At 37.6% G+C, this 27,857-nt stretch overlaps 2 protein-coding genes across 3 annotated transcripts in view; one reads left to right on the top strand and one right to left on the bottom strand.

The window, feature by feature from the left end:
- Positions 1–55: 55 nt before the first annotated feature.
- The window catches only part of smc6 (structural maintenance of chromosomes 6), a 28,526-nt gene continuing 724 nt past the window's right edge, over positions 56–27,857 (bottom strand). The window contains exons 2-28 of one of the 2 annotated variants that reach the window (XM_042501289.1): positions 18,283–18,437; positions 18,072–18,183; positions 17,234–17,339; positions 16,986–17,122; positions 15,565–15,626; positions 15,173–15,253; positions 14,942–15,043; positions 13,927–14,046; positions 13,613–13,708; positions 13,289–13,435; positions 13,119–13,207; positions 11,437–11,607; positions 11,144–11,322; positions 10,081–10,282; positions 9,877–9,991; positions 9,617–9,777; positions 9,086–9,221; positions 8,808–8,888; positions 8,540–8,710; positions 8,177–8,314; positions 7,794–7,939; positions 6,905–7,030; positions 6,697–6,802; positions 5,441–5,593; positions 5,236–5,333; positions 4,498–4,592; positions 56–1,261 (exon numbers count right to left, since the gene is read on the bottom strand). In XM_042501289.1, coding sequence (XP_042357223.1) covers positions 4,505–4,592; positions 5,236–5,333; positions 5,441–5,593; positions 6,697–6,802; positions 6,905–7,030; positions 7,794–7,939; positions 8,177–8,314; positions 8,540–8,710; positions 8,808–8,888; positions 9,086–9,221; positions 9,617–9,777; positions 9,877–9,991; positions 10,081–10,282; positions 11,144–11,322; positions 11,437–11,607; positions 13,119–13,207; positions 13,289–13,435; positions 13,613–13,708; positions 13,927–14,046; positions 14,942–15,043; positions 15,173–15,253; positions 15,565–15,626; positions 16,986–17,122; positions 17,234–17,339; positions 18,072–18,183; positions 18,283–18,437 — 3,278 coding nt within the window. In that variant the 3' untranslated portion in view covers positions 56–1,261; positions 4,498–4,504. Of the gene's footprint in view, positions 1,262–2,171; positions 4,593–5,235; positions 5,334–5,440; positions 5,594–6,696; positions 6,803–6,904; positions 7,031–7,793; positions 7,940–8,176; positions 8,315–8,539; positions 8,711–8,807; positions 8,889–9,085; positions 9,222–9,616; positions 9,778–9,876; positions 9,992–10,080; positions 10,283–11,143; positions 11,323–11,436; positions 11,608–13,118; positions 13,208–13,288; positions 13,436–13,612; positions 13,709–13,926; positions 14,047–14,941; positions 15,044–15,172; positions 15,254–15,564; positions 15,627–16,985; positions 17,123–17,233; positions 17,340–18,071; positions 18,184–18,282; positions 18,438–19,601; positions 19,691–27,857 lie in introns of those variants that run through there. The other variant, XM_042501290.1, reaches the window with a different exon arrangement.
- Positions 20,368–26,632, top strand: LOC121953990 (tudor domain-containing 6). Its single transcript, XM_042501288.1, has 4 exons — positions 20,368–20,398; positions 22,255–26,171; positions 26,272–26,330; positions 26,491–26,632. Exons 2-3 carry the CDS (start codon positions 22,280–22,282, stop codon positions 26,301–26,303), a joined length of 3,924 nt encoding a protein of 1,307 aa, XP_042357222.1. The 5' UTR covers positions 20,368–20,398; positions 22,255–22,279; the 3' UTR covers positions 26,304–26,330; positions 26,491–26,632.

The following is a 27,857-nucleotide window of genomic DNA, read 5'->3' as shown; positions in this document are numbered from 1 at the left end:
TATGGAAATTCATTTAGTATTGTTGCATGGGATGTACAGTATGTGACTCATCAGATCATTAGTTCACCTCCAGTAATGTGGGAGCATGCTTCCCTCCATTCGATACACGTGTATGTGTGACACTTGAAAGATATTTGGATTGCGGGCTAATCTCCGAGGAAAGAGCTTTCACAAAATGTTTTGCTTCAGTGACTTCTGGGATGAGCAGATTTACGGAGCAGCTCTCCTTTATGATTTTAACGTACTGCTGCCACTTAATCTAGAGGCAAGGCCGAAATTACAGCATTACATTGAGGCGCGGTACTCATGCATTATTCCCCCACAATGATCCAAAATTGGCTTCTCTTTCAGGCTGCTTATTTGATTTAAGGAACTCAGTACATATCAAAATGTTTACAAAAAGGAAGAGCACTGCAAAATGAGTACAGCCTTGGCTTTCAAACTTATTGCTGGGAGCTCGCTCTCTAGGCCGGGGACCTTATGAGATAGGCTCCACTTCCAATGCAGCAAAAAAAAAGGGAGGAAAAAAGCCTCTTATATGTTTACTGGACACACTGCATTCCTATAAAACTTTTTTGTAAGGAGAAACTTTTTATCGAAAGGTCTCATCTTCTAATCTATTCCGTTTGCAACAATCATTAAAGATGCAGGACCCTCGAGAGAGGCGCTTGATGAAGCTTTTGAAAGAGCGTTTCAATGCGAGGCCAAAACTGGATGGCGATGTGGAGTTAAAGTTATTGCAGAAATTCTCTTTCAACAGTTTTGCCTCCCCATTTCTAGGCTATGCAAGCACGGACTGAGTGTCTGCTTGTAGTCCACTCACTTACAGTAGTGGAGATTGCAGAAGCTTTTCACTGTTCTGTCTCGAACATAACTGAAACCAACCCTCACTTTATTAAAGTCTGTATTATTTACACATTTCAGTCCAGTCACTATGTCGGATTCTTTGTCTCGTAAATGTTTATATCAAATATGGAAAAATCATAATACAAGTGACTGTATTCTTTTATACATGTGGCATGTGTTGCACCCCAAATTAATTCTGTAGTGATTAAAACAAATAAACCATCACCAGGCTTTTTCAAAAGACATGGTCTGCAGGTGTAGTTTATGGGAAAATGAAGACGCTGCTGCTGACTTCAAAGGGACAGTTCACCCCAAACCAAAAATACATATTTTTCGTCTTACCTTATATCTTATATCTTACCTTATGTTATTTGCAGAGTGTTGGAAAGATCAGCTTTAGAGACGTCTGTCTTCTCTACAATATAAAGAAACTAGATGTCACTCAGCTTGTGGTGCTCAAAGCGCTCAAAAGAATACATTTGAAAAACTCAACAGCAATGTCTCTTTCCAGAAATCAGGACCTGGTTAATCTACAGACCTGTTGTGAGCAGTTTCATGTCAGAACTATTTTCTTTTAAAATAACAACACCAGCCAAAAGTATGACAGAAGGAATTGTGCATCTACTGCTAACTCACCTGAGCCAGCTAACATTACGGCTCAATGGAGGACAACACCATTAATGTTTGTTTCTTGTTGAGATAAATATTAGAGTTTTGATGCCACTTACGTGTCTGTTTAGTAAATATAAGACTGAAGCCAGCAGCCGGTAAACTTAGATTAGCATAAAACTTGAAAACAGACTAAATGCATTAACACATTATATCTTGTATTTTTAATTGAAGCCTTGCTAGTTGTTTCCTCGATTCCAGTCTTTATGTCAAATGAAGCTAACTGATCTACCACTTTCTTAAATCTGCAGACATGAGATCTGTTCATCTAACTCTCTGTGAGAATGCGACTGCTAGCTCACCGAGCTAGCTAACGTTTCGGCTCAGCCAAGGAGGACGCCTTTAATGCTCGCATCTCACATTGCCACGAGCATTAGCCTCTCGTGTATGAGTAGATGTACGCTTCCCTCTGCGCAGTGACACTTATGTTAGCTGTAGTTTGTTAAGATCAAACCAACGATATCTCCGATATCTCCGACATCTCCGATGTCTCTGACATCTCTGACATCTCCAAAACTCAGCAACTCACACCTAAACAATCTAACTTGAGCACTACTAAGAGGAAAAATATGTGTCTTTGATTTTGGGGTGAACTGTCCCTTTAAGTAGGCGTTGAACGTATGTGTTGATGTGGATGAATGGAATGATTACTTGAATGCAGAGCCCTGTATTTATGAAAAGTATGACCAATACAAAAGTGTTGAGATAATCAAAAATTAAATGCAAAAATGGTGATGATTCTTTGCAGAAGATACAATTAACTACTGCTAAGAGGAGAGGACTCAAGAGTAACTGTGAGCAAATTTACGTCACGGAGCCAAAATATCATCAATTTAGGAGCAAACTGTAAAAATACTAACACTGACAGGTTTAGTAGAGTCCTGGTTCATACAGAAAAAATCTTCCTCCCTGGTACCAGACTTCTGAGGTAAAACTAAACAAAATTAGCAATAATTTTCAGTGTAACATTTTGAAATATACCGTTAATTTGTTCAAAACACATTACATGTAAAGTCATAGTATCAACTACGACACTCAAAATATAATATAAAAATTAATTTCAGAAAACCGAGTAAACGATAATCAAGTCAATAATTTACAACAAGCCCCAAAAATCTAAACAGAAAAGGCAAAAACAAAGGACAAAAAAATAAAATAACAAATAGATCATCATATAATGCTCGTAGTAGCAACAGTATTTTGTAAAAACGTATAAGTTAAATGCCAACATCTCAACTAAACAAATTATTACACGGCAATCTTAAACGTGGTATAGTGCACAACTTTTGACACACAAACATTGTTTTCATCTGCATCATTCACCACTGCTTGTTTAAACTGAGAACTGAAAAATCTGTCCTCTTTCTTAAGAGTGCTGTGGTGTGAATCAGACCAGTGACTTCCCAGTCACAGTAACATCCTCTTTGACCAACAGGTACAATACAGTAAATACAATCTTAAAAGAATCTGTTATGAGATTGCCTAAACGTACAACATTTGTGTTACTAATGCCTCTTTGTGTGGTCACAGTGTACAGCACGGATTGACCCTCAGGGACACGTTTTTTTTTTTTGGTTTTCCATTAGCTAAATATGGATAATACCTGTAAGTTTCTAAGCTGATACTAGAAAGTGGAGTTAAAACCCTGCAGACCACTGATTGGTCACAGAGAACACCCTGGGCATCCTGCACAAACCTGACATATTTTAAAAGCAAAGCTGCCGTAAATAACCAGAATTTTTTTATTTACTTGACCCAGATTTTTTAAAAATGGCAGCCCACAAAACCACACTGTGGTTGATTCACACAGTGCAGATGTTCCTCTGTTTGGCTACTTGGATGGAGCAACACGCAACTAGAAGATCTTTGCAGAAGCCTACCAACAGCTGGCAGCAAACGGTAACCAAAGGAAATCCAGACAGTGTGGGAAAAAGTTAAAGCTGGAGTGCCGGACTTTTACATATAAAAGAATGTCCGATACATTCAAGCCCTTTCCAAAAGAGTTCACACAATGCTTATTAAGTCCATCACTGCCAGGGAAAGCTCTGTTTTTTTTTTAAGTATACAGAAGTGGCATCGAATGTCTGTGGCAACTTTTCTGTGCTAAGAAACATCTAAGAAAAGTTTCTGGAGTGGACACTCTAGATAAAAAGAAACTCAGAGTTCAGATGAATAACTTCAGTAAAAAATATATTTGGATGGGGAAGATGTGGCGAGCTCACTTGCGGCAGACGTCTTAAGTCAATAGTGTTTGCACAATTACTCTTACTGCCAGAGGGGGAACATAACAGCTCCACACTCCAGCTAAAATTAAAAAAAAAACAACTACGTTGTATCTGCATTGGCAAACAAAAAAACGTTAAGTATCTCATACAAAAAGTGAGTTTAGTTGAGCTTAGCAGAATCATGCAGTGGAAAAAGGGCTTAAAAATCAAGAGTCTAGCTAGCCACCCCAAAGGCTCCTTTAACACACCCCTCCTGGCTCTGTTTGAGGTTTCTGCCTCCTAAGAGGAAGTTTTTCCTCGGCGTCATTGCCAACTGCATGCTCATGTGAGAACCACTGTGTGCATTATGGACTGTTTGAAACCTGACGACATAAATATTCAAAATGGGTCCCAGAGTATTTCCTGTTAAAATGTTTTTTTAAAGCAGTAACTGACAGGAAGTAAACAGGGACCAAAGCTACTAATAAAATGGCAATAAAATGAGAACTTTTGTTATAATTTGGTGCCAAATAATAAATAAAATTGACTTGGCAGTCAAAGGACAAAAATGACATGCTTAATGGGATACAGTTACATACCTCCATGTCCACGCAACATACAGTAACAACACAATTATCATGTTTCATAACAAATCTCCGAATCATTGCAGAAAAAAAAAAAATGAAATGACATTTGTAACTTGCAAACACAAACAGCAAAACTGAAAAATAAACACATAAATGTGCACATAAATGTTCCTTATACTTCTCTCACTGACTCTTAGTTTAAACATCTTCATCCACTGTTTCACTACGAACTCTTTCCGGATCCTGAAGTTGGTGGATTTTGATGAGGCTGGTTTTAGGTAAATTGCTGAAAGACACAAACCAACAGTAAGATTTGAGCAGTTATCAAACATTAATGTCACAGTAAATAAAGCAGTAGTAAAAATAATAATAATAATAATAATGATAATAACAACAACAACAATAATAATAATAATTTAAAGAGGGACAACAGGAAATGCCAAAAGGTGCAGAGGAATATGACAGCTGCAGCAAGACACTATGATAACTAAAACATTATTATTTAAATTATTTATTTAATTTGTATTTAACTGATGAAATTAAATATATTAGTACAGGTCTAATAATGTTTTTTTAATGATATATTTTATATAAATTTAATAATTTAAAAATATTTATAATGATAGAAAAACATAGTTACAAATGTTAGAATTTTAAGGCTTAAAAAATTTCACAAATCACATAAAAATGCATTAAAATACACAATTTAAAAACTGAAAAATGAATCATAAACTGACTACATTAATAATCAGTTTAATACCTTTCCAGATTTTAGTTAAATGCTAAATAAATAATTGCAATTCATGGCAATTAAGCACATTTTAAAGAAATCCATAATAGCTGTAAAAGTGACAATTATGTGAAATGTGAAGATTCAGGTCATGGAAGGACAACATGTAAACAGAGACAAAAACTGAGAAGAGTGCCACCTGGTGCTGAGGGGAGTGACAAAGATAAACTGTCGAAGGTGCTGCCGCTCCGACAGCTCCAGGAGGAGATCCAGAGAGATTCTGCGATTGTGCATATCCTACGTAATAAAAACAAAGGTTAATCAAAGTGAGTGAAAGCCACACTTACATTCTTATTTTTATAAAAAATTGTGTGTGTATGTTTCTGATATCTTTGTGTGCTCACCATGTAGACGTCGAACTCATCGAGGCATCTGAAGGGCGATTCGGTGATCTCCCACAAGGAGAGCATGAAGCAAACAGTGGAAAAGGAGCGTTCACCACCCGACAGCGACCGCATGTCACTCACACCGTCATCCTCCCTGCCCGGAGGCTTCACCTTCACGTGTGCCACAACAGATTTGGGCATTACTTGCATACTTGAGTGTTGTTGGTTGTTTTGATAAATTAAAAAAAAAGGTAGTGTGTGTCTAAGGTTCCAGTTTTTGCTCAAGACGTTTTTTGTTGCTTTTACACGGTCACCAGTATACCCCATCTGATTTTAAAATCAAAGTGTCTTTGGGTCATGTAAGAAGTATTTCCCCACTGCAAAGATGGTCATTTCATAAAACTGGCCTCTTCGTGCAGCGGAAAGACACAAATGATTTTAAAATTGCTGCCACATGACAAGAGATAACAAGAAAAAGGACTGTGCTATTTGCTTTTTCTCAGGAGGTGGAAAACCTACAATAACCAGAATGCACTGCACCACACCTGACCAATACACACTCCTGCTGGTAGATGATTTAATGCAAAATCATCCTCTTTGACACAATGGCGACCAGCTTGTAACAAACAATCTCGTATCACAGTTAAATGGTGAGCAAAAAGATGTTTCTGAAAATATTTGAGGCAAGAAATAGGCGACTCAGTGACACTGGGTTTTACGGTTTGATCTGTTTTTTCTGCCTCTGTTTTCACTATGCAGGAAGCAGTACAGCACCCACTTCTTGTTCACACACTCTCAATATTAAAGCTAAACAGTGCACTAACATATGTTCTGAAAACATTTAGAAGAGAAATAGGCAGTGCAGTCACATCATTGTGGTTTAGAGTCTGAGTTTACCAAAATGATAAGAACAGCCTGTAGAGCGAGCAACAGCCCCAAGAATCAGCAAAACTCTGCCTAATGACGCAAAATGCATCGTCTGGCGGAGATTTGCTGAGAGGGAAAAGGGGAGATCTAGGCGCTAGTTAGATGGAAAGAGGTTTACCACAGTTCATTTGCACACAATACCCACATTGTTATGATACAAAGCTGGTAAAGTATCCCTTCAAACATCGTCTTTTTCTTCGCAGCATGATGTCATTTGGTGTTAATGTGATTCGCAGTGAAAATACTAATTGATTCTATTTCCATTATTAAACAAAACACAAAAAATGCTATTACACAAACCTAAATAATTTACAGTATCAGCAAAAAAAAATGTGAAATAGACTTACCGAGATTAAAAGTGTCTCATTGTTGTGATCAAAAATCATAGAGCCACAGCAGTTCATCTTTATCAGAAAGTTATTGAAGTATAACTTACATCTGACAGAGAGGGACCTTAAGGAAGAAGAAGAAAGAATCAGAGAGAAGCCGGACCATTTAAACACTATAATCATGTATTTCTGTATTGGTTCTCAAACTCAGTAGAGCGTTACTTACCTACGCATGATTTTGTATCTGTTCTGCCTGTCTGACATGATGTTATCGAGTCGATCGATGAATCTCCGCAGATCTCTCACTTGGTTGGTTTTCTCCTTGTAGAGGGAGAGGGCCTCAGCATACTCCCTAATGAGGGCAGAAAATGACATAGCCTCAATTTTCCTGATTCCAGCCTTCAGTGTGCATGTGTAAAACGAGGGCAGAGGATGATTTAGTGATGGCCAACGGGCAGATCGGACTGATGCGTTTAAAAAAACTGTCAGTGGTGACAGAAATCTGTGGAAGACAGAAGCTAAAATGCTCCTCTAACTCTGTTTCTAACTAAAAAATAAGGTAAAAGAATTTAAAATGTAAATTAAACAAATGTAAAATGTACATTAAACAAAGATGTAACATCAGCATGGGCGGATTAGGAGACCATGGGGACCTGGGCAGTTAGGCAAAAGTCACCTGTTCTTAAATCACGATCACAGGAGATTAAATTATTTAGATTAGACTTAGAAAATTGATCTTTTTTTTCTCACTTGCCCTCCAAGGCTTCTGTACAATGCAGAAATGCCCTGTGTAATAGTTACATATTATATAATCAACTATTACTAATGCATTAATGTGTAAGCAGTATTTTACTGATAATGTCAAAAATAAACTGCATAAAATAGAAATACTCAAGTAAAATACAAGTATACAGATATTTACTTAAGTATAGTAACTGAGGATATAAACTTTGATACATTCTATCACTAATGTACACATATTAAATGCCTCGACATATCAATCATGATATTTCATTCGCAGTCAACCACATTAGCTCTGCTCCAGAGCAGCTCCGTCCCTGAGAAATATTAAATTAAAATCAGTCAGTGTGTGAAGTAACATTGCGATTCCTCACCTAATCACCTGCTCCTGCTCGCCATGGTTGCTCTCATAGACCTTGAGTTTCCTCTTCAGCCGAGTGATTTCGGTGTCGATGCTCTTGGTGCTGCTGGTCACCTGCTGCCGCTCCGGACTGATCTCTGTGGCTTTGGCCACATATTCCTGACATCACAAGAGATGTCTGATGACAGTCTGAAAACTCAGAATTACTCTAGAGGCAGTAAACCAACTCTTTGGTCAAGTTTACTGCTAACTGATCTGTGTACCTTAGTACAGCTAAAAAATTCAATTTACAGATTGATCTATACTGTAGCTAGAAAAGTCTCCAATATATATGCATGACGTAAACAAAACAGCCAAATGTTATCTGTAGAACAAATACAGTGCAGCTCTTGTTACCTGTAATTCTTCTTCTCTGAAGGTGAGGTCGCTTTTCATAGCTTGAATGTTTTCTTCACGAGTCGTCAGTTTGTTTTCTAAAATCTTTAGGGTTCGTTCATGTTTCGCGCACTCAGCCTCCAGCTTCATCTGCTCATCCTGTGGGTCAACAATTAATAATTAATTTCACTTCAACTACTTCTTGAGGACAACTTTATATCCGCAAGGAGAATAAAAGTGTTAAAAATCAATAATAGGTTGTAACATTCAAACAATCCACATGGGAATTCAGAGGACAGAATTAACAACCTGCAACAGAAGCATCTTGTGGTTTCTGAAACAATTTTTGGCCTCAAAACAAAGTGATACAACAAAGTACTGCACCTTTAAGGGCTCTGTGTCTTCAGAAAGCTGATCAATCCGTTCTCTAACAGCAGAGTACTTAGACTCTATGTCCTCGGCTGATTTCCAATGTTTGTCGAGTTCTGTTTTTGCCTCATGAACAGTCTGTTTTTCTGCCTCGATTTTCTGTTGGTTCTCTTGTGCAACTTCTTCCTGTAAGATGCATTCAAAGACATCAGATTTTATCAGTGACCGGATTTATGTCTGTTTTCAAAGGGGTAAAAAAAAAAAACAAAACAAAAATAATCACCAAGGAGCTGATGTCATCAGTTTGCTCCTCGTCAGCAGTCTCCAGCTCAGTTAATGCTGCCTTGACTTGATTCACAGAGGCCTGCATTGGAAACAGAGAAGAAAGTGAAATAACATTCAATTTAACCTTGAAAAGTTGAGATAAAACACACATTTTCGCTCACAAAGAGCACAACAAGAGGCTGAGAGAAAGCAGAATAGAAGAATGTGAAGCAAAAGGCATTATTGTTCAGTGAAACAGGTTCTGGTGCACATCTTGCACGAGTATGCTTCACTGACCAGACTCTTCTTCAGGGTCATGATGGTGCTGTTCAGCTTGCTCTCCATGCTCACAATGTCCTCAGTCACAGAGGTCACGTGGAGCTGAAACCTGGACAGCTGAGCCTGGAGATTCTCCAGGTCTGACTCCAACATACTGTGACAGAAAGCATCGATTTTTATCTCTGTTCACAGCTCCTCACAATCATACATTTACCGCATTTGAGTAACATTACACCTCTTTTAAAAATACATAAACCCAATATAAATATAAAAAATATAAATATAAAAAGAAAATATAGAGTATCTCACTCAGTGTAAATGCACAAAATGGCATTCATGAAGCATTGGGAAAGGGAAATGAAGTTTGAAATAATGTCAGTTATATCACACAGTGGGCCTCATGCTGCAACACTGTCTTAAATTTTCTCTTGTATTTCTCTTACCTGTTGAGAAATTAGCATTAAATATATATATACTTTTTTCCTCCCCTTCATTTGATCTGTTTTTATTTTTTTTATTTTTACACACAAACTGACAGAAAATAGTCACCTTATTTCAGTCTCAAGATCCCCACCGAGATATTTGGCTATGCTGAAGTCGGATGTGTAATAACGGTTTGGAAACACCTGATCTCCCTCAGCGGTGAAGGCTTCGCGGCAGTTTTTAGGAGGTCGGCCTTGCTGCATGACCCTCCGCGCTTTTTCTTTCTCCTGTGATAAAACACAAAACACACGTCAGATAATACTTCACTTCTGACCGAACTCTATGTGCAATAATCAGCATCAACATGCACTTAAAGGCAAACTAACTTTGATTATCAGAATTGACTCTATGCCCCTCATATCAATCAGGCAGTTGATGATGACCGGGCTCGTTGCGGTGATTATGTCCAGCACAGACGGGTATTCAGGATGATGTGCTTTCCTGTAAAACAGCAGAATAAAACCCCTCAAAATGCAGCTTTAAAATGCGTCAAAAAAATAAAAGTCAACACATGAAATGCTGCTGCTGACCGTCCATGAATGTTGTAAACTTTATCAAAGAAAGGGCTGACGATGATCTGCGGCCGGTTGGCCTTTGGATAATAGCGACACATCAGCTCCTGGAGGACCGCCTCGTCCTTGTAGTTGTCACAGCAAAAAGCCTTCATGAAGCTGCGCAGACAGCACTCCACAGCTATAGCCAACATGGGATCCTTCAAACTGATGCACGCCCCTGAGAGCAAACACACACTGTCAACTGAAGCATGTACCATTTAACTGCTTCACTGTATCACTGCAATTGCATAAGCTTAAAGTAAATTAGGACAGTAGGACAGTAGGACAAATTCTATTTTTGCATAGAAAAAAGCAAATGATGATGATGAACGTACAGATATGAGAGTGGTTTTGATCTTTTCATGTAAATTCTCAGCAGGAAAGCAAATATGTGCATTTTCCAAAATGTCAAACTATTCTTTTAAGCACTATGTTCCTGACATCCAGCAAACAATATATTTTTCCTCTCTGGGAGATAAGTGATCAAATTTACAGATATATTGTTTCTATTCTTTATATGGATGTGTTTCTTATTCTTTGAAGCGTCTTAACAATATTACACAAAGATTTCAGACGTGTATATTAATTTAAAGCCTTTCAAAATACACATTTTAACCCATTTCATTTGTAGGGGACATTGGGACTTGCTTCATCTCATTTTCAACCATCTTACAGGAAAAAGGAAAAAATTTAGAGCCAGAGAACAGAGCAGGGTTGTAAATGCTCAGAGGAGGGCATATCAGATGAAGAGGAGCCTCAGGAAGACATTATTGACATCCAGCGCCCGTAAACTAGGATTCTTAAATTTTAGCAATTTGACTCATTCAAGGAAGGGTAAATGGAAGTTATTTTTCTTTTGCACACACGCATAAACACACACACACACACACACACACACACACACACACACACACATTTTGAGAAAAGAAAAATCTTTATGGTTTGTTTCTTACACCTAATAAACATTTGTCCTACTGGGTCTCAAGAGGGTATAATCTTCTCTATAATGCTGAAATGAAAACACAAAAAAGAAAGTCACCTATTGGGCCAACAGGTCTCTTTAGAAAGCGTCCTGTGGCGTAAGCCTCAGTAATTGCACCCAGCAGGTCGGGTACAAGATCTCCAAACCGCTTCAGCTTGTTTGATCGGCTGGCGAGGACCTGATTCTTCCTCCTCAGTTTGGACTCATACAGACCCTGGATGTTTCTCTCCTCCATTCTAGGGAATACAAACAGAGCTCATTCAGGACATTTCACTGGACTGCAGATAAACTGGACTCATACTCAACCTCCCTGACAGCACGTTTGTGAAAACAAATATCATTTTTTGTACCTGAGCTTATCCCGTTCTTCCTTCCCTTTGAGAAGTGCCTGATGTTTGTTTTTGATCTCTTGATTCAGCTGGGAGCACTCTGTCTCGAGCTCTGCAAGCTGCTCTTTCAGACTGGAAATCCTCTTCTGCTGTTTTGTATATTCTGTCTCTCCATCATTGTTCAGGCTTACACTAAAATACAGTGAAAAAACAGTAATATTTCAAATTTGTTTGTGTGTAGATAAAGAGATCTAGAGTTTTTCAAGGGGAATTCCTTTGTAACCTGAACCCTATTTTTATATGTTTTTGTATCTAAGTACTCGTGGGAAAAACATTTTTTAAAATTGGTCCAATATTGAGCGAGAGTGCTGCAGGTAGCAGTAAACTAGGATTTCCAGGTTAACCATTGCATCCCGTCAATATACGTCCACTTACAGTGCTCGTTTTGCAACCGACAGGCTCAGACTGTTATTATGAGTATCTGACAACATTAATGATAGGACCCTACAGAGAACTGAAACCTTTCCTTTTGTTTGTTCTGGCTTTTTTCTGTCCAAACCACTCAAAAGGAAAAGTCTCATTCTGACATTGAAAATCTTTTTTTTGTTCCCTTTATTAGACAGGACAGCATATAAAGTGAAAGGGAAAGTGGGAGGGCAGCAAATGGACTTGTGAATTGGACACTAAACAGACCGGACCAAACAAAAGGTACAAAAAAATGTTTGATTTCTCTGTAGGATCGTTTCTTTTCCTTACATTTCTAAGCTTCACTAATGAGAAATCCTGAAATCTCACAAGAGGGGACCAGTTGCAGGAAGAATCGGTGAAAACATGGGTGAGGGTTGGAAAAGGGAGTGCTGGTAATAGTTTATTGTGTTGGAGTATAAAAAGTATGTTTTATTATCTTAAGGTTTATCAAGGTCAATATATGATAAAGTCAGAAAAAGTTGAAAACAGCTAAATATTCAGCCACAACACTGATAAATATCTCACATATTGAAGATACACTTCTGTGCCTCATCACAACAAACTGTTATCGGCACTTGTCTTTCCAACTCTAGCCCTTGTTTTCGCTGTTTTCTTCTGCAACGAGTCTCCTCTTGTGAGATTTTAGTATGAGACTTGTTAGTGTGAGAGAACGTGACACTTAGACACAAGACAGACCAGAATAAGGGAAATGTACCAAAAAAACCCCCAAAAAGTCTTTCATTTTCCTTTCCTTTCTATTCAGCCATAACATTGATAAATCTTTCACATATTGAGGATACACTTTCTGTGCTCCATCACAACAAACTGCTACCAGTTGTCATTTTTCCAACTTGTTTTCACTGTTTTCTTCCTGTAACAAGTCCCCTTTTGTGAGATTTCAGAACTTCTCTCTAGTGAAGCTTGGAAAGGTGAGGAAAGGAAAGGACCCTACAGAGAAATCAAAACATGTTTTTGTAGCTTTTGTTTGTTCTGGTTTGTTTTGTGTCCAAGTCTCACTGTCGAGAAGTCTCATTCTGAAATCTCACAAGAGATGTCTTATAAAGTGGTTACATAGCAGCCTGTTTTTGCACTGCAAGTTGCAGCAGTCTTTCTCAATATTTAACTAATTTCAAAAATTGTTGTTCCCACGAGTCACTTGGAAAAAAAAATCATGGGAAAATAGGTGCCAGGTTGAAAAGTGCTGGTGTTCTCCTTTAATGTTTCTACTCCCCTACCTTATTTTTGCTTTGTTAATTTTCTCCTGAAGAAGGTTCTGCTCCTGCTCCGACTGTTTGAGTTTGTTCAGAGCCCGAAAATAAACAAGCTACAGGAAGAAATTTGTCACGTTAACTGATATAAATGATGTACACCTGATATATTAGGTTTTCATATTATATATAAGTACCTCCTGTTCCTTGTGAACTTTGCTGATGACCTTCATTTGCTCTTTCAACTTGTGACTGTCCTCTGATAGAGACTCTTGTTCCTGTCTCAGGCTTTCAACTCTGCTTTGGACGCACTGAAGCCTCCTCTCTACTTGTGTGACCTTATTCTGTGTGAAAGATCAGAAAAAGAGTGACGTATCTTCACAAGGCAAACACCTTTAAATTAAGTAAGCGCATTTCAGAATCTACTGTAAAACTGAAGTAAAGAACGTCAGTATGTATGGTGGTGAAGCTTTGAGGTAGCGCTTTATAAACAGACATGAAGAGGAATAATAGTGACTCACCTGACAGTGCTGAAGGTTGTCCTGTTGTTTGAAATTATTTGCTTCCTTTTCAATATCCTCCTTTAACTGCTGTACAAGCTGCTCCTTTTCTCTGACCTGAAAGTGATGAAAAAAATTATCACATTCATCTCATTGAAAATCATGAGCCTAAAGAAAATTTGTGGCAAAGTATTTTTTCCACTTTTCTTTTATTTCATTTCTTTCTTTTCATGCTTCCTACACACTCTTATGAATTCATAATACATTATAAAAAAAGCAGATGAAATTCATTTTTAATTTAGGGTTGTTTTTTTTATACAGAGATGAACTCTTACCAAACACCATGCCATCTTTTTCTTTAGATTCTCCAATTCCTCCTTCATCTCACTGAAGGACGGCAGATTTTCATACCTCTCCTTCTTCTGCAGGAACTCTTGTTTCAGGTCCTTCAGAGACTGAACACAAACATGTGTGAGATCTTAATTACATTTTCTTTATCAAGAACAATATACAGAACATATTCTGCTATCCAGCATATCAGCAAGCATATCTGTGTAGCACAATTTATAGCAGGAGTTCCAAAATGCTTTATGGAAAGAAGAACCAGACACTTTATAAAGCAAGCAGGTCTGAGTGTAGAGCCCCAAATATAAAACCGAGAGAAAACCAAAGAAATCAAGAGTTTTTTCAGATGCTTTTTAAATATTTGCACTGATATGTTTATCAGAATCCAAACAATACCACACTAAAAACTTAACACTTAAAAAGACTGGTTCAGACTTTTTGTATTAGGGTTGTATGAGGATCTTGTCCATACTAATTGTATCACCTGTGACTATAAAATGGCTATAAATAAACTGACGTCACCCATTGGTTTGTGGACTCTTGTTTTGAAGTCTTGAGTTTGTGCATTGTGAATTTGTGTCATGTTAATGTTATTATTATTGGAAGTATTAGTAGTAGTAGTAGAAGTAGTAGTATTATAAATTATTAAAATACTCTAAATATTAGACACAGAATGAAAGGGATAACAACACAAAGCATAATAAGAGATGGAAATTTTGAAAATTCTAAAATTATATACCATCTAGTGAAACAGTAACAAACTAAAATGTATAAATAAGTAGTCAATAAATAAATAGGTAAAGTTGGATGGATAAGTACCTTATAAAACACCACCTTAAAAAATCTGAACTATCCCTTTAAGCTCATAATAAATACCTTTCATTAAGCAAATATTATCATTTTTAAATCTTGATAAAATGTCCTGGTTGACAACATCAAGACTTTATCTACAAATCACTGAACTGATGCTTAAAAGCTGGATGTGTTAGATCATAAACACAGTACCTCCTCCTGTCTCTCAACCTGCTGCCGTGTCACTGTTTTAGTGTGTTTGATGTGGATGTAATCCCTCTTCATCTGTTCCAGCAGAGTTGCTTTCATGAAGAACTACAAAGGCAGAAAAGGGGCAGAAAACATAATTTTAAGCATGAAGAAATATTAATATTATATCAGCACCTCTCAATACAGATGTAATCTTAAAATTCAAAGCTCAGAAATAACATGGCGGTGATGTACCTTATACTTGTCCGATTCACTTTTCGAATGCAGGAACTGTTTACTCATTTCTTGGCTGAGAATGGACACCGGGTTATCTAACTGGAACACACATAACAAATGTGCTGCTGAGGCCTTCGGGTATAATTATGTTACAACAAGGAGGAGAGGTTCACAACAACGAAAAAAAAAAATCTATATTTAAAAGGTCTGAAAATAGAATTTGTGCATTTACTGGAAGTTAAAAAGTTTTTTAAAAATTGCGTCAATATTTTGTTGCAAAACAGCGAAACAGAGAAACAAAAAAACAAGCACAGTAAAAGTCAAGAATCAAAAATTTATAAAAAAAAGAAATTTACAATAAAAAATATGTTTTAAAATGAAAAGAGTTGTGCAGTACAGTGTTTTTGTACCTGGATGTTGAAGTGGTCCAAAATGGCAGTCAGCTCCTCCTTCTTGCTTGAGATAAGTTGCTCTGAAATACAAACAGAAGTAAAATAATTTTGAGATGAGAATATTACCTGCATGACACTTAATGGCTCAACATGAGCGGAGCAGCATCACTTGGTCGACTAACTCATCGAAAAATAACAAAAAAATATTTTGTCTTTTTAATGCACAATATGTAATTTCTGCTGCTATGATGCCCTCAATCAAACCAATAACAAAAGACAGGCCACAGGTAACATACTGTAACATTAACTTGCTAACTTACTCATTAGATGAGTTGACTACCCATACAGCTACTGTAGCTAATGTTGTGTGTTAAATTCAGTCATGTTGTTGCCCCAGTGCTGTTATGCATGGGCAAAACAATTACACAAAAAATACATTCATGAGAGTGTTGAATGTTCATGAATCATTGCAAGCTGCAGCCCTCAAATATGCATGTTTCTGCAAAGACTCACACATCGTCAGCCCCGCAGCACATAATACCCGAACAATCAGCACAGAACGGCATCCAAGATTAGTGTCACCAATTCAGTATCAGACCAAATGTGACGTGTTTTGTGACGTCACAGTGACCATGACCTTTGACCACCAAATTATAATCAGTTCATTCTTTAGTCCAAGTGAACGTCTGTGGTGTCTGAAAACCGTGTCGAATGGATGTCTTTCACCCTATACTGCAAACCAAATCTACCTACTGGTACAAATAAAGGAACCTGAACCTGAACCTGAACTACAAAGATTACTGCACAAACATAATTTGACACAATTTAAAACACAGACTATAATACAAAACAATAAACATTCATCCATCCATTTTATTTTGCTTATCCGGAGCCAGATAAATGGAGGAAAATAAACATCATAAACACAAATCACCAGCGCATTCATGACTACACTACTGATTCTTCTTCAAAAACTGTATGAAGCAGTTTTTATGAAGCACAACAGCTGCTGTGCAACATTCAAACATTCATTTGCTATAACCAGTATCTGTACAAAAGAAATCTTGTGGACAGTTCAATACATTTCTCAGGCGGAAAACTTCTCCTAAGAGGCATGCTAGCAGGTTTTAAGTTGTTTTTTTGTTTTTTTTTACAAAAATAACTTGGTGACATTTAGCACTTGAGAAAAACTCGGTTCAAGTGTGAATGTAAGTATATCTCACATTATATTCACATTTGGACAGATGGTACAAAACAGTGAAACAGTGCCAAATGTACACAAGCGAGTTTATACAGAAAACTTCCTGAGGGAGCATAAAGAATGTATACAGCTCGGAGGGATGAAGGTCTGATCAAAGAGCTTTCACTCACTCTCAAGTGTGCCTGGTTTATCTGACATTTAGGGATATTTAGGGATGTGGACATCAAATATAACTTACCTGATTTGCTTTTCAGTCTGCAGGTCCGAGATCCATCACTGAAGATCCGGTGCTCGATGGAGATGCAGTCGCCATAGACGTCCCTTTTATAAGCATCTGGTCCTCTGTTTCTCAGCTTTATTGTTATATCTGCAGCACTGGAGAGCAGATTATACTGTAATGGTATTCTAGGATCAACAGTAAGGAAAATTACAGTGTTTCCAACAACATTGAAGGGATAAGGTATAACATTATGTAGTCTTACTTACTTCTCATTGGTTTTCACAAAATCCTTCAGAGACACTCCTCTGTTTGTGACTGTGGCCTTTCCCCCGAGGCCTACCATCAGAGCAGTCAGGATTGCACTTTTTCCACCTGAGAATTCAATTGGAAGACAATGAAGACGAGGAATTAAATCATGGGTGTCATTTAACAATCACCGAAGAAGCTGGGACCATGTCCTCTCCACTTTTTGAAATTGCCAATTTTGTCCCCGTCACTTTTTAAAAGCGCAATTAATCAAAAATGTTTTTAAAAGAAGTTTGCACCAAGTCTGAGAAATATTAATTTGCACAATAAGAAAAAAATACAACACAAAGTAAATATAGAGTATGAAAAAACAGACACAAATGTGAAAAAGGGTTATGTTTGCTGACAAAAAAAGCTTATCAACTCTAAAAATGATTCATAAATGTGCATGTGCCTATCAGTAACTGTAACAAATTCTTGAAACAGTTTTTTGTGTGTCATGACGGAGCGAGAAAGAAGAGTGAATCATGGCAATACAAATATTGATTCAACAGGGAAAACATTACACGAGAAAAGCGAGTAAGAGGAGAAATCATTTTGAAAGAAATTCACAGTGCCCGTGAGCCTTACTGCAATATATTATATGATATTTTTACATTTTGAATTGTCACCTGGAGCCTGAATTTTGTGTTTTCTTTTACATTAATGTTAATATGTTTTATATGTTTATTATCACGTTGACTTTGTTTAGAGGGTGTAAACACTGTGGATCTGTCACTCTGACTGGATTGGGATGTGTTAAAAACACAAGCCAAAGACAACAGTAGATCACGCAAAGTTCAGAAATGCGGTTCTTACTTCCATTGTTGCCAACAATGAAATTCACATTGGGCCCAAACTGGAACGGACCAAGCAAATGGTGACACATAAAATTCTTCAGAGTGATGCTCTCGATGAGGCCGATTTCTCCCTGAACACACACACACACACAGGAAAATATTTAACCATTTATGAGCCCGTTAGAAGAAAAAGACTAAGAATTGGTACTTTATGAGGGGAAATGGCTCACTGTGGTGGAGGGAGTGTAGCTGCTGTAAGACGGTCTGTGATGATTGGTATCATCTGGAGCATCCTCGATACCTGCAGCTGTCACTCTGCGGCTCTTGACAGCTGTCGCATCACTGATTTCTGTGCCTTTCCTCTTACTCATTTTGAAACAACTCTCTGGAAATAGAATTAACAGGAAGACATAAATGTCAGATATTATAAGCTAGCTGTGGGATACACAGAAAATGACTTGCATGCACTAATATGCACATGTGGCCGGAGAAACTAAAATTAAAACACACACAGAGGGAGGTGATTTCATTATCTGCTGAGGACATCATTTCATTACTCCACCATATCTTCACTCAGCCAATTGTGGTTTCCTGCTACATTACTGTTCTGAATGCCATGTGAAGAACATTTGAGCAAGATTTTGAATGCATGATTTTTGCAGCATTTGCGAGTATTTTTACACTTTACACAGTTTTTGCTACTTAGAACCCATCGAGTTAAAATATTTGAATACTTTCCATCTCTGGTTGTCAGTGTGTCAGGAAAATGCAAATGAATGAATGAGGTTTTCATGTTTGGCAAAGAACATTGAAAGATGCAGACATCAAATGGCCTACAGCATCATTTTCTAACTTATTTTTTGGACAAATATGGTGTTGGCAGGCATTCATAATGTCCATTACTGCCCTAAGCAAGTTATTCAAGTTCCTCCTTTTCTGAAACTTTGAGACACTTCTGAAACTATGTTTAGATCGTAAAGATGTGACATCAGACCCACAGCAGGGTATATTGAAGATACTAAATAGCTTATGAACAATGCAAACACTGGTTTCAAAGTGTTAGCATGTGACAAAAAAAGAAACCTGTGCCTTTTCTCTTGAAGCCAGGAAGCAACAGTCTGAACCAGCAGTATGAACAGCAACAGGTGTAGTTTTGTAACACAGCTCTGCAGTTAAACATTTATTCCAGATATTGTGTTTCCAGATGTTCTCTAACTGAGCAAACTGAGATAAAGACATGTTAGACTCTGATAAACCTATTTCAAAAGGTTCTGCGTGTGGGAATAGATATGATATTGCTCTAAATAACTATTCTCAGTCAATTCATTTCCGACATATCTTGTATTTTATGTTATCTGGACGTGTTGTGTTTTCCCTCAACTGTGCAGCATTCAAAAAACACTGTAGTCTGTGACGACGTTTTGGCAAGACCACACAACAAAGCACAGGCACGAGACAGCAACAGGTGAATTTCAAACACTTCAAACTTCAGGTAAACTTTAGCTTTCTTTGGATCAGAACAAATATGACAAGCTTGTTATTCTCCTACCATTGTGCGATTGTGAGCAGCCTGCAAAAAATGACACGGGGAGCGAGCACAGTGTTATTTTAAGACTTCCTGGTCAGAGTGTTGCAAACTGAACTGTAGCGCTGACAGTTGTGGGTGTGCTTCATTTCCATACACCGAACCGAGAGCGTGCTGCGTGATTGGCTCTGCGGGGCTACCTGTGCGCGCGTCTAGGATTAAAATCGGACGTGTTTTTTGTTTGTTTGTTTTTTTAATGAAATCATCACGATGTAGATTTTAATCGTGCAGCATTTGGAGTTTTTAAACACACCCAGAGTTTTTTTTAATATTTTGCATGTATTTTTTGACGTATTATTATTATTATTATTATTCATTACCCATATAATGCATAAAGGACACAATGTTATTTACAAACAATGAAAAAGACATAATATAAAGTTTTTAAATCATAATGTTACACAATCCGTTCGGGGTTTTGCCTTATAATTCATATATTAGCGTTATTCTTACCATTGTTGCTTAATTCCATCCCTTGTTTTTGGTAACCTGTTCCCTGACTTGTTTTGTATATTTATCTTGCGTTAAATTTAAAAAACCTATATCTAATTTTTAATGTAGAATAATAATAATATTAATAATCATTTGTTTTATTTTAAAACAATTGGCTACAGTAGGTGGCGGCACACACCTTTAACATTTGTTTGTAGTCTGCCACTGAAACCAAAAAAGAAGAAGAGGCCTTTATAACCCATTTGAGTGCCCGCCTCTTCTACCTACTGCTAAATTCCAATGATGATGAGATGCCTGCACCAAAAACGGTGAGGAAAATCGACTTGTATATAATAATGTCCGCAATATGGTGTGAGTGTCAGAGCCGAATGCTTAACATAAAGATATTTATCTATAACACACTTTGAAAAGCCACGTAAAGTGTGTGTGGATCGTGGGATGTTATGTTTTTTATTGTTATTTTTATTGCCAGTGATTTTGCATGAGGAGCTGGAAGTGAATGATGAAAAGCTCGAAAGGAATCACGGAAACCTGCCGCCCTACGTTTAGGAGAATTTGTGTAAATTCAAGCGCAAAATAACTTATATTATCATTAATAAGCATGCTAAACACGGACAATGATGTTTTCCTGATTAGTTGCATTATTTCAGGAATGCCCGATAACCTTTGATTAAGACTAGAGGGAAGATGAGCGTCTTTTAGGGCCAAAGACATTTCTTTTTATTCATTTTTGTGATTTAAATAAATAAACACATCTGTTAACAGCCATTGTCCCAGTTTCATAACTTCGTATCCTTACCCCAACATTAAGAATTAGCATAGAAATAAAACAGCTTTTGGCCATCAGAGGGATTACAGACCTGTGACCAAAGACCACAGCCTCAGTGGACAGAGTAGATTTTCATTGGATGGATTTTGTGAATGTGTTTAATTTGGTTGACTCCAAAATTAATAACAATTAATTTGGTGTTCATTTTTTTATTTTTATATCTTGCATGGTGAAACTTATATATAATTTAATTTTCATCAGAGAAATCAATGAAATGGTGACAAATAGGCCTCCTTTGTGTGTGTATGTGTGTGCGTTTATGTGTGTATATATACATATATAATATATATATATATATATATACACACACACACTATACCGTTAAGTATTACTTAACGGAGATATATATATACACACACACACAAAGAAGGCCTATTTGTCAGCTTTCCTAACACCCCTTAAAAGAAGGCCTTATTAACCCCACATGAAGCCCTGGCGACCCACAGGTTTGGAACCAGCGCTCTACAATTAAAATACAAACTTTTCATGATTACCAGACCTTGCAATGATATTTGTGAATATGAATGAAACTAATTTTTACAATGGAAGTTACTGACAAAAAAAAAAGATTTTTACAAATATTTATTTAAAAATGGAAAAAGTGCTAAAATTCCTTACAAATAAGTGTGTCCAAAAGTCTTACTGAAAAAAGTAAACTATAAACTCCACCAAATCTACTCCTGACATTTCTAAAATATACTGGATAAATTGAAGTGACAATATTTAAGTAAAATAAAGGTCTCTAATCTTTCATTTGCCAACTATTAAATTAATTGCCAACTAATTTGGCAGTCTATTAATCTGTGTAGGTCATTTTTCAACAAAAGATGTCATAAATTCTCTTATTCCAGCTCCTTAAATATGAATATTTTCAGTCTTTTTTAATCCTCCTTGACAAAATTGTTTTGGGGGTTGTGGACATTTGAGCAAGTCATCTTAGGTTTTGGATAACTGATCAACATTTTTCACCATTTTTTGATAGCTCAAACTGGGAGGTCATCAATTTGTTAAAGTTTAAATAAAAAACAAACAAATGTTTTTTAATACCTCCATGCTGTCTTGCCAATAGCACACTGTTGCACACTCATTATTACTATCAATAAGAAAGTCAGTTATTACTAGCAAAAGTATATCAAAACATCAGTTTACCTGGTCCCCAATGACTTTAAAGCATGAAAACAGTTCAGTGGAGGCATGCAAAAAAAAAAATCTTCATGATTTCAAGGTGAAATATGTTGGGTAGTTTATATATAAATGGTCATTTTGCAAGTGAATTGTTCGTTAAAAATGCCTGTTTTTCTCCAATATTGACACATTTATTTTTTCTATTTGCAGCTGTATTTGACTTCTGACCTTCATAATGTGTTCAATTCCCGGCCTTCCAACGCCAGGATCGGAGGTGCCTTTCCTCATCACAAGGGTGAACCTAAACTACACTTATGGTCTTGTGGAATTATGGGTTAACCTGGATGATAGGAGGAAGCATGTTTACAAGAAGATGAGAGAGGAAATTCAGACTCCTAAAAGGAAGTTTTATGGATCAGAGGGAAAACCAGGGGACCTCTGTCTGGTTTGTATTAGTGACACATGGCACAGAGCTCGGATTGTATCCATTCAAAGTGAAGCTTGCAATGTTTTTCTTATTGATCAGGGGCAGCCTCATAGCACCACAAGTGAAGCTTTAGCATGGGGCCAGAACGACAGTTTTCTCCTTCCTCCTGAAACTGAATCATGCATAGTTGCAAATATCCTCTCCCCTGAGAAAAACTGGCCTGAAAAAGCTACAAAGTTTTTGGTGTCTCTTCCTGGCAAGAAGTTTAAGGGACTGGTTCAACATGTGCTGATGCCAGACAGGACCATTGTTCTTGACATACCAGTTGTTTCCAAGCATATGTGCCAGCTTGGAGTTGCAAAGAAGATTCCAGTTGATGATTTTAAATGTCTTGTACAGAAATGTCTTGAGGCTGACAACATAACGCAGGAACAGAATCTGAATGAGAAGCAACTTGAGAAGCATGACCAGTACTTTTACCCAGAACTATTAACTGATACGTTTGTAACTGTTGACGTGACAGAGGCAACTAACCCATGTAACATATTTTGCAAGCTCCAGATTTTTTCCAAGGCACTGAAGGTTTTATCAGAACAGATGAAGAAACACTATGAAGGGAGCTCAGATTTAGGAGAGACACGACCTTTGACCTGCGGGGATGCATGTGCTGCTAAAGGGATGGATGGCAGATGGCATCGCTCCTTACTAAAGCAAGCCATGACTAGCGATGGCGCTGCTGAAGTTCTGCATGTGGATGAAGGAAAAACGGAATTTGTCCCAATTAGAGACATCAGACCTCTCCATGAAAAATTTCTGAGAATGCCAGTTGTAACGTATCCTTGCACACTTGAAGGTGTAAAAGATAATGGCACAGGGTGGACTACAGACCAGACTGATTATTTGAAATCACTGCCCCTGAAGCACACAGTCATGGCAAAGTTTACCCACCACAACATACCTAAAGATGTCTATCATGTCATTCTCTATGCAGATGATGCTGTTTGCATAAACACATGTTTTATAGAGATGGCAGAGCTTTTTTCATCCCCCCAGACTGAACGAGATTCAAGAAATGCCCTGAATGAATCCAGTCCCTCGTCATTTCTCAGAGATGAATGTTTACAGAGCAAAGTCATCGTTAATACTCATGATTTAGCAGAGGAAAGTTTGTCTTGCAGCAAGAACCTAGAAGTGAATGGCAGGAGAGATGAACCCACCTCTGGAGTTGATGACAAAGAGAGTTCGGAACATCCAGACTCCCTTATGAAGAACAATGGGCATCTTTCAACAGGTTTCTCCTATGAGTCGCAAAATGCTTGTGAAGAAAGGAAATGCATTGAAAAAGTAGCATCACATGAAGAAGGTCTGCTGCTTCACGGGGTAGATACTGAAACATCATCTGACAGTGCATGCGAGCTTCTGACCCACAAACATGCACAGGCTGAAGCTCTCTTTCAAAGTCCTCCACAGGTCCAATCAGATGTATACAATTACTCCACACACAATATTGAGGTGAATGGAAAAGAAAAAGTGTGGATAACCAATTCAGAGAATGTCAACCAATTCTACTGCCAACTGGAAAGGAATTCTCAGTTATTTGACAAAGTAATGGAAAATGTTAATCAACTAATTAGCCAGCCACAGTGCACAGATAAACCAATTGGACTTAATAGCATTTGCCTTGCTAGGTACACTGATAACCAGTGGTACAGAGCTCAAATAGTAGAAATGTCTCCAGAACTTAAAGTTCACTTCGTTGACTATGGTAACACCTTAGCAGTGAGGGAATCAGACATTTACCCCTTACCCACTGAAGCAACTATGGCCAGAACTACTCCGGTGCTTGCTGTTCCACTTGGACTGTTCGAAGTCCCTGCAGAAGTGCCCCAGGAAGTCAATCAGTGGTTTGCAGATTGTGCTATTGGCCTAAAGTTCACTATTTCAGTTGTAGCAAAAGAGGAAAATGGGAAACTAATTGTTGAACTGTTTGAGGGACCTCTGAATGTAAATGTCACGGTCAGAGAGAGGATATCAAAGATGATGCGACATGAGACAACTGGTCTCTTTCAGCAGACTGACCAGCAGCTCTTAGACAGCTCAGAAAATGCCACTGCACTAAATGAGGACTATTCAACACAAGGGCTTAAGAATGTATCATCATTAACAAAGATGACAGAAACAAATAAAGTCCACAGTGGCAATGGAACATATGCAAGAGACGAGATGAATTCACAATCTATAACTAATGCCTCTGTACGAGAGATTGAACAAGAAAAGACTGTAGGTGAAGGAGGAAAACCAGCTCCAGATGTCCTTCTTGTGGAGAGAGAAATAGAAGATGGCCACAGGGATTCAGAAATCAGACAACTTTCCCCTCCTTCTTGCCCAAAGGGAAATGTGAACATATTCAAGTGGCCAAACATCTCTCAAAACACAACAGAGGTATATGCCTCTTGTATTGTAGAACCCCATTTCTTCTGGTGTCAGTATGCCAACACAGAGGAGCTCATTGAAGTGACGAGGCTTGCCCAAGAAGCTGGACAGGCACAAGAGGACATGATTTTCTCAGAGACTCTTGGTCCTGGCAGACCATGCCTTGCTCTGTTTTCCGATGACAACCAGTGGTATCGAGCGCAAGTAATTCACAGAGTTCAAGATGCATTCAATGTCATGTTCATTGACTATGGGAACGAGTCTGAGGTTGACGTTAAGAATGTGAGATCACTGCCTCAGAGTCTGCTGGAGAAGGCTCCTCAGGCCTTTCTGTGCTGCCTGAATGGATTTGATGTGTCCAAAGGCTCCTGGGATGACAAAGTGTACAATGACTTCTACAGTCTTCTGATCAATAAACGATTAAAACTGACAATGTTCAACATGGACGACCATTCAGAGGCTGCAGTTCCTCAGTATGCAGTGGAAATTGAGTGCGAGGGAGTGGTTGTGAATACAGAAATGCAGAAATATTGGAGGTCAGTTGCCAAAGAGCATGTTTCGATAAAACACCCTCCAACAGAAACTTTAATCCAAGATGGTCAAACTGAGTCCAACATGCCACATCTCAATGTTTTCAAAGGAAATATGAATACTTGTAGGTACAAGTGGCCAAACTTTTCCCAAAACGCAACAGAGGCATACGCGTCTTGTATCGTGGAACCCCATTTCTTCTGGTGTCAGTACGCCAACAAAGAGAAGCTAAGCAAAGTATTAGAGCTTGCTCAAGAAGCAGGACAGGCACAAGAAGACATGATGTTCTCAGAGACTCTTGGTCCTGGCAGCCCATGCCTTGCTTTGTTTATCGATGATAACCAGTGGTATCGAGCACAAGTCATTCGCAAAGTTGAAGATGCATTCGATGTCATGTTTATTGACTATGGGAATGAGTCTAACATTGACATTAAGAATGTGAGATCACTGCCTCAAAGTCTGCTTGAGATGGCCCCTCAGGCCTTTTTGTGCTCTCTGAATGGATTTGATGTGTCCAAAGGCTCCTGGGATGACAAAATATATGAGGACTTCTACAATTTTTTGGTTGGTAAACGACTCAAAGTGACAGTGTTCAGCATGGACTACCATTCAGAGATTGCAGTTCCTCAGTATGCTGTGGATGTTGAGTGCAACAGAGTGATTGTGAATACACACATGATGAAATACTGGAAAGGACTGGACACAGGCCATGCCTTGGCTGAAAGTTTGGGATCAGGTTAGTAGACTTGATGAAATAATTTTTTAAAGTTTTATGCTTTTTTAATGAATGTCATATTCACTAGCTTATTCATTGCTGTTTGATCTTATGTCTTCAGTGGACCAGGATTATGAGGAGTGTTCGGTTTAAAGTAATCAAACAGCCACAGAGTGAAAGGTAAGACTTGTTTTTCTCATCCAGTTTGTCCTCTACAAGCATTTAATAAATGTCCAGAGGGTTCTGATAAAACTAACGAAAAAAGGATTGGTGAATTATTTATGTTTAGACATTTACGCACTTTTAAAATTTTAACATGTGATTTAATTTTTTTTTTCAGCTCTTGGCCAAGATGAATGCACATGGGGAAACCTGGTTGTGAAAGAACAATCTTTTGTAAACTGAATATAGATGTTTATCTTGTGAGAAATTTTACTAACTGAATGAAATATATCTTGTATTAATTTGTGAATAAACTTACAGTGCTTGCATGGATGAATAAGGGGCTTAATTTTTAGTGAATTATACACATGGACACATACACACACAGCCTATTCAAAAATTATACACGTATTTGAATAGGCTGTTTTGCATTCCATTGGCTATGCAAATCTTTACAAATGGCCAGGGAATAGCAGACATCTTGCTATTTAGCATAACTGTATTAAGATTTACAGTCACACTGCCTATATAATTTAATGAATATGGTGACGTTTTTGATACTGGAGCTCAAATTCTGCTGTTCTGGTGTTGTCATCAAGAAATCTTTGCATTCACAATGGTACCAAACTTAAACACCCTTCACCTTACATATAAAAAAGACTCTACAAAGAGGTTTTTAAAGTTGGGCAATTAAACATTTTTGCAATATTTCCATTACGGATAAATGCTACCAAATCTGTAGATAAATCATTAATTCTATCATATTCTAAGGCTGTGGTTAACCATTTTAAAGGTGGGCGGGAGTATGACTTGTCATTGCTAAACACTTGTTGGCAACACATAAAGGTATTCATAAATTCTGTTGAAGATTCTTCTAGATATGCACGAATATTTGTCTTCCCCAATGACCTATTTATCTGTTTAAGCAAGTAATCTTCATCACTGATTACAGGCACAAAGAGTCTTACTTGCACACAAAAACATTTGTTAGACAAGACATAGTTCATTTTGAGCTGTTAGAAAGACAAAACAGATTCATTATCATTGCAGTACTCCAGATATTGTATTACTTCACGATGTTAAGTCTGAATTGTATTATTCAGTCATAAGAAATGTTAGGAACATTAAAAACATTAATGACATTACATTAGCATTACATTCATTACATTACACCACTGACAGAACCACATATACTAACTTACTTACCTTTACACTTACCTCCAATGTTTGAATGAAACAAAAAAGTGTCTCGAATTTGGTTAAAATTATACTAAAAGGGTCCTTAAAAGTATTGAATTTAAGTGTCTATTACCTGTAGACAACCTAGCGATGAGGCAGGGTTTTTTTTTTACCGCCATGTTTGTTTTGCTAACGTTAGCTTAGCTAGACTTCTTTAGTCACAAACTTTAAATACTAACGTAATTCCTCCACCGCGTTATTAAATGACTTTTAAAAAGTATAGGCTCATTAAGTTGAACCTGTTGAGTGTCTCTGTCATGTACCTGTAAGACAAACACCGTAGTTTCATAGTACATACAGGAGGTG

The sequence above is a fragment of the Plectropomus leopardus genome, chromosome 14, assembly GCF_008729295.1.
Source record: "Plectropomus leopardus isolate mb chromosome 14, YSFRI_Pleo_2.0, whole genome shotgun sequence".
Lineage (NCBI taxonomy): Eukaryota > Metazoa > Chordata > Actinopteri > Perciformes > Serranidae > Plectropomus > Plectropomus leopardus.
The sequence above is the reverse complement of the archived record's forward strand: the minus strand, read 5'-3'. Positions and strand labels throughout refer to the sequence as shown.

What these genes read in the sequence shown, in the direction of transcription:
- LOC121953990 (XM_042501288.1), top strand. Translation starts at nt 22,280, where the DNA reads ATGTGTTCAATTCCCGGCCTTCCAACGCCAGGATCGGAGGTGCCTTTC. An exon ending in GGCTGAAAGTTTGGGATCAG is followed by an intron (nt 26,172 to 26,271) that starts GTTAGTAGACTT and finishes TTATGTCTTCAG; the next exon opens with TGGACCAGGATTATGAGGAG.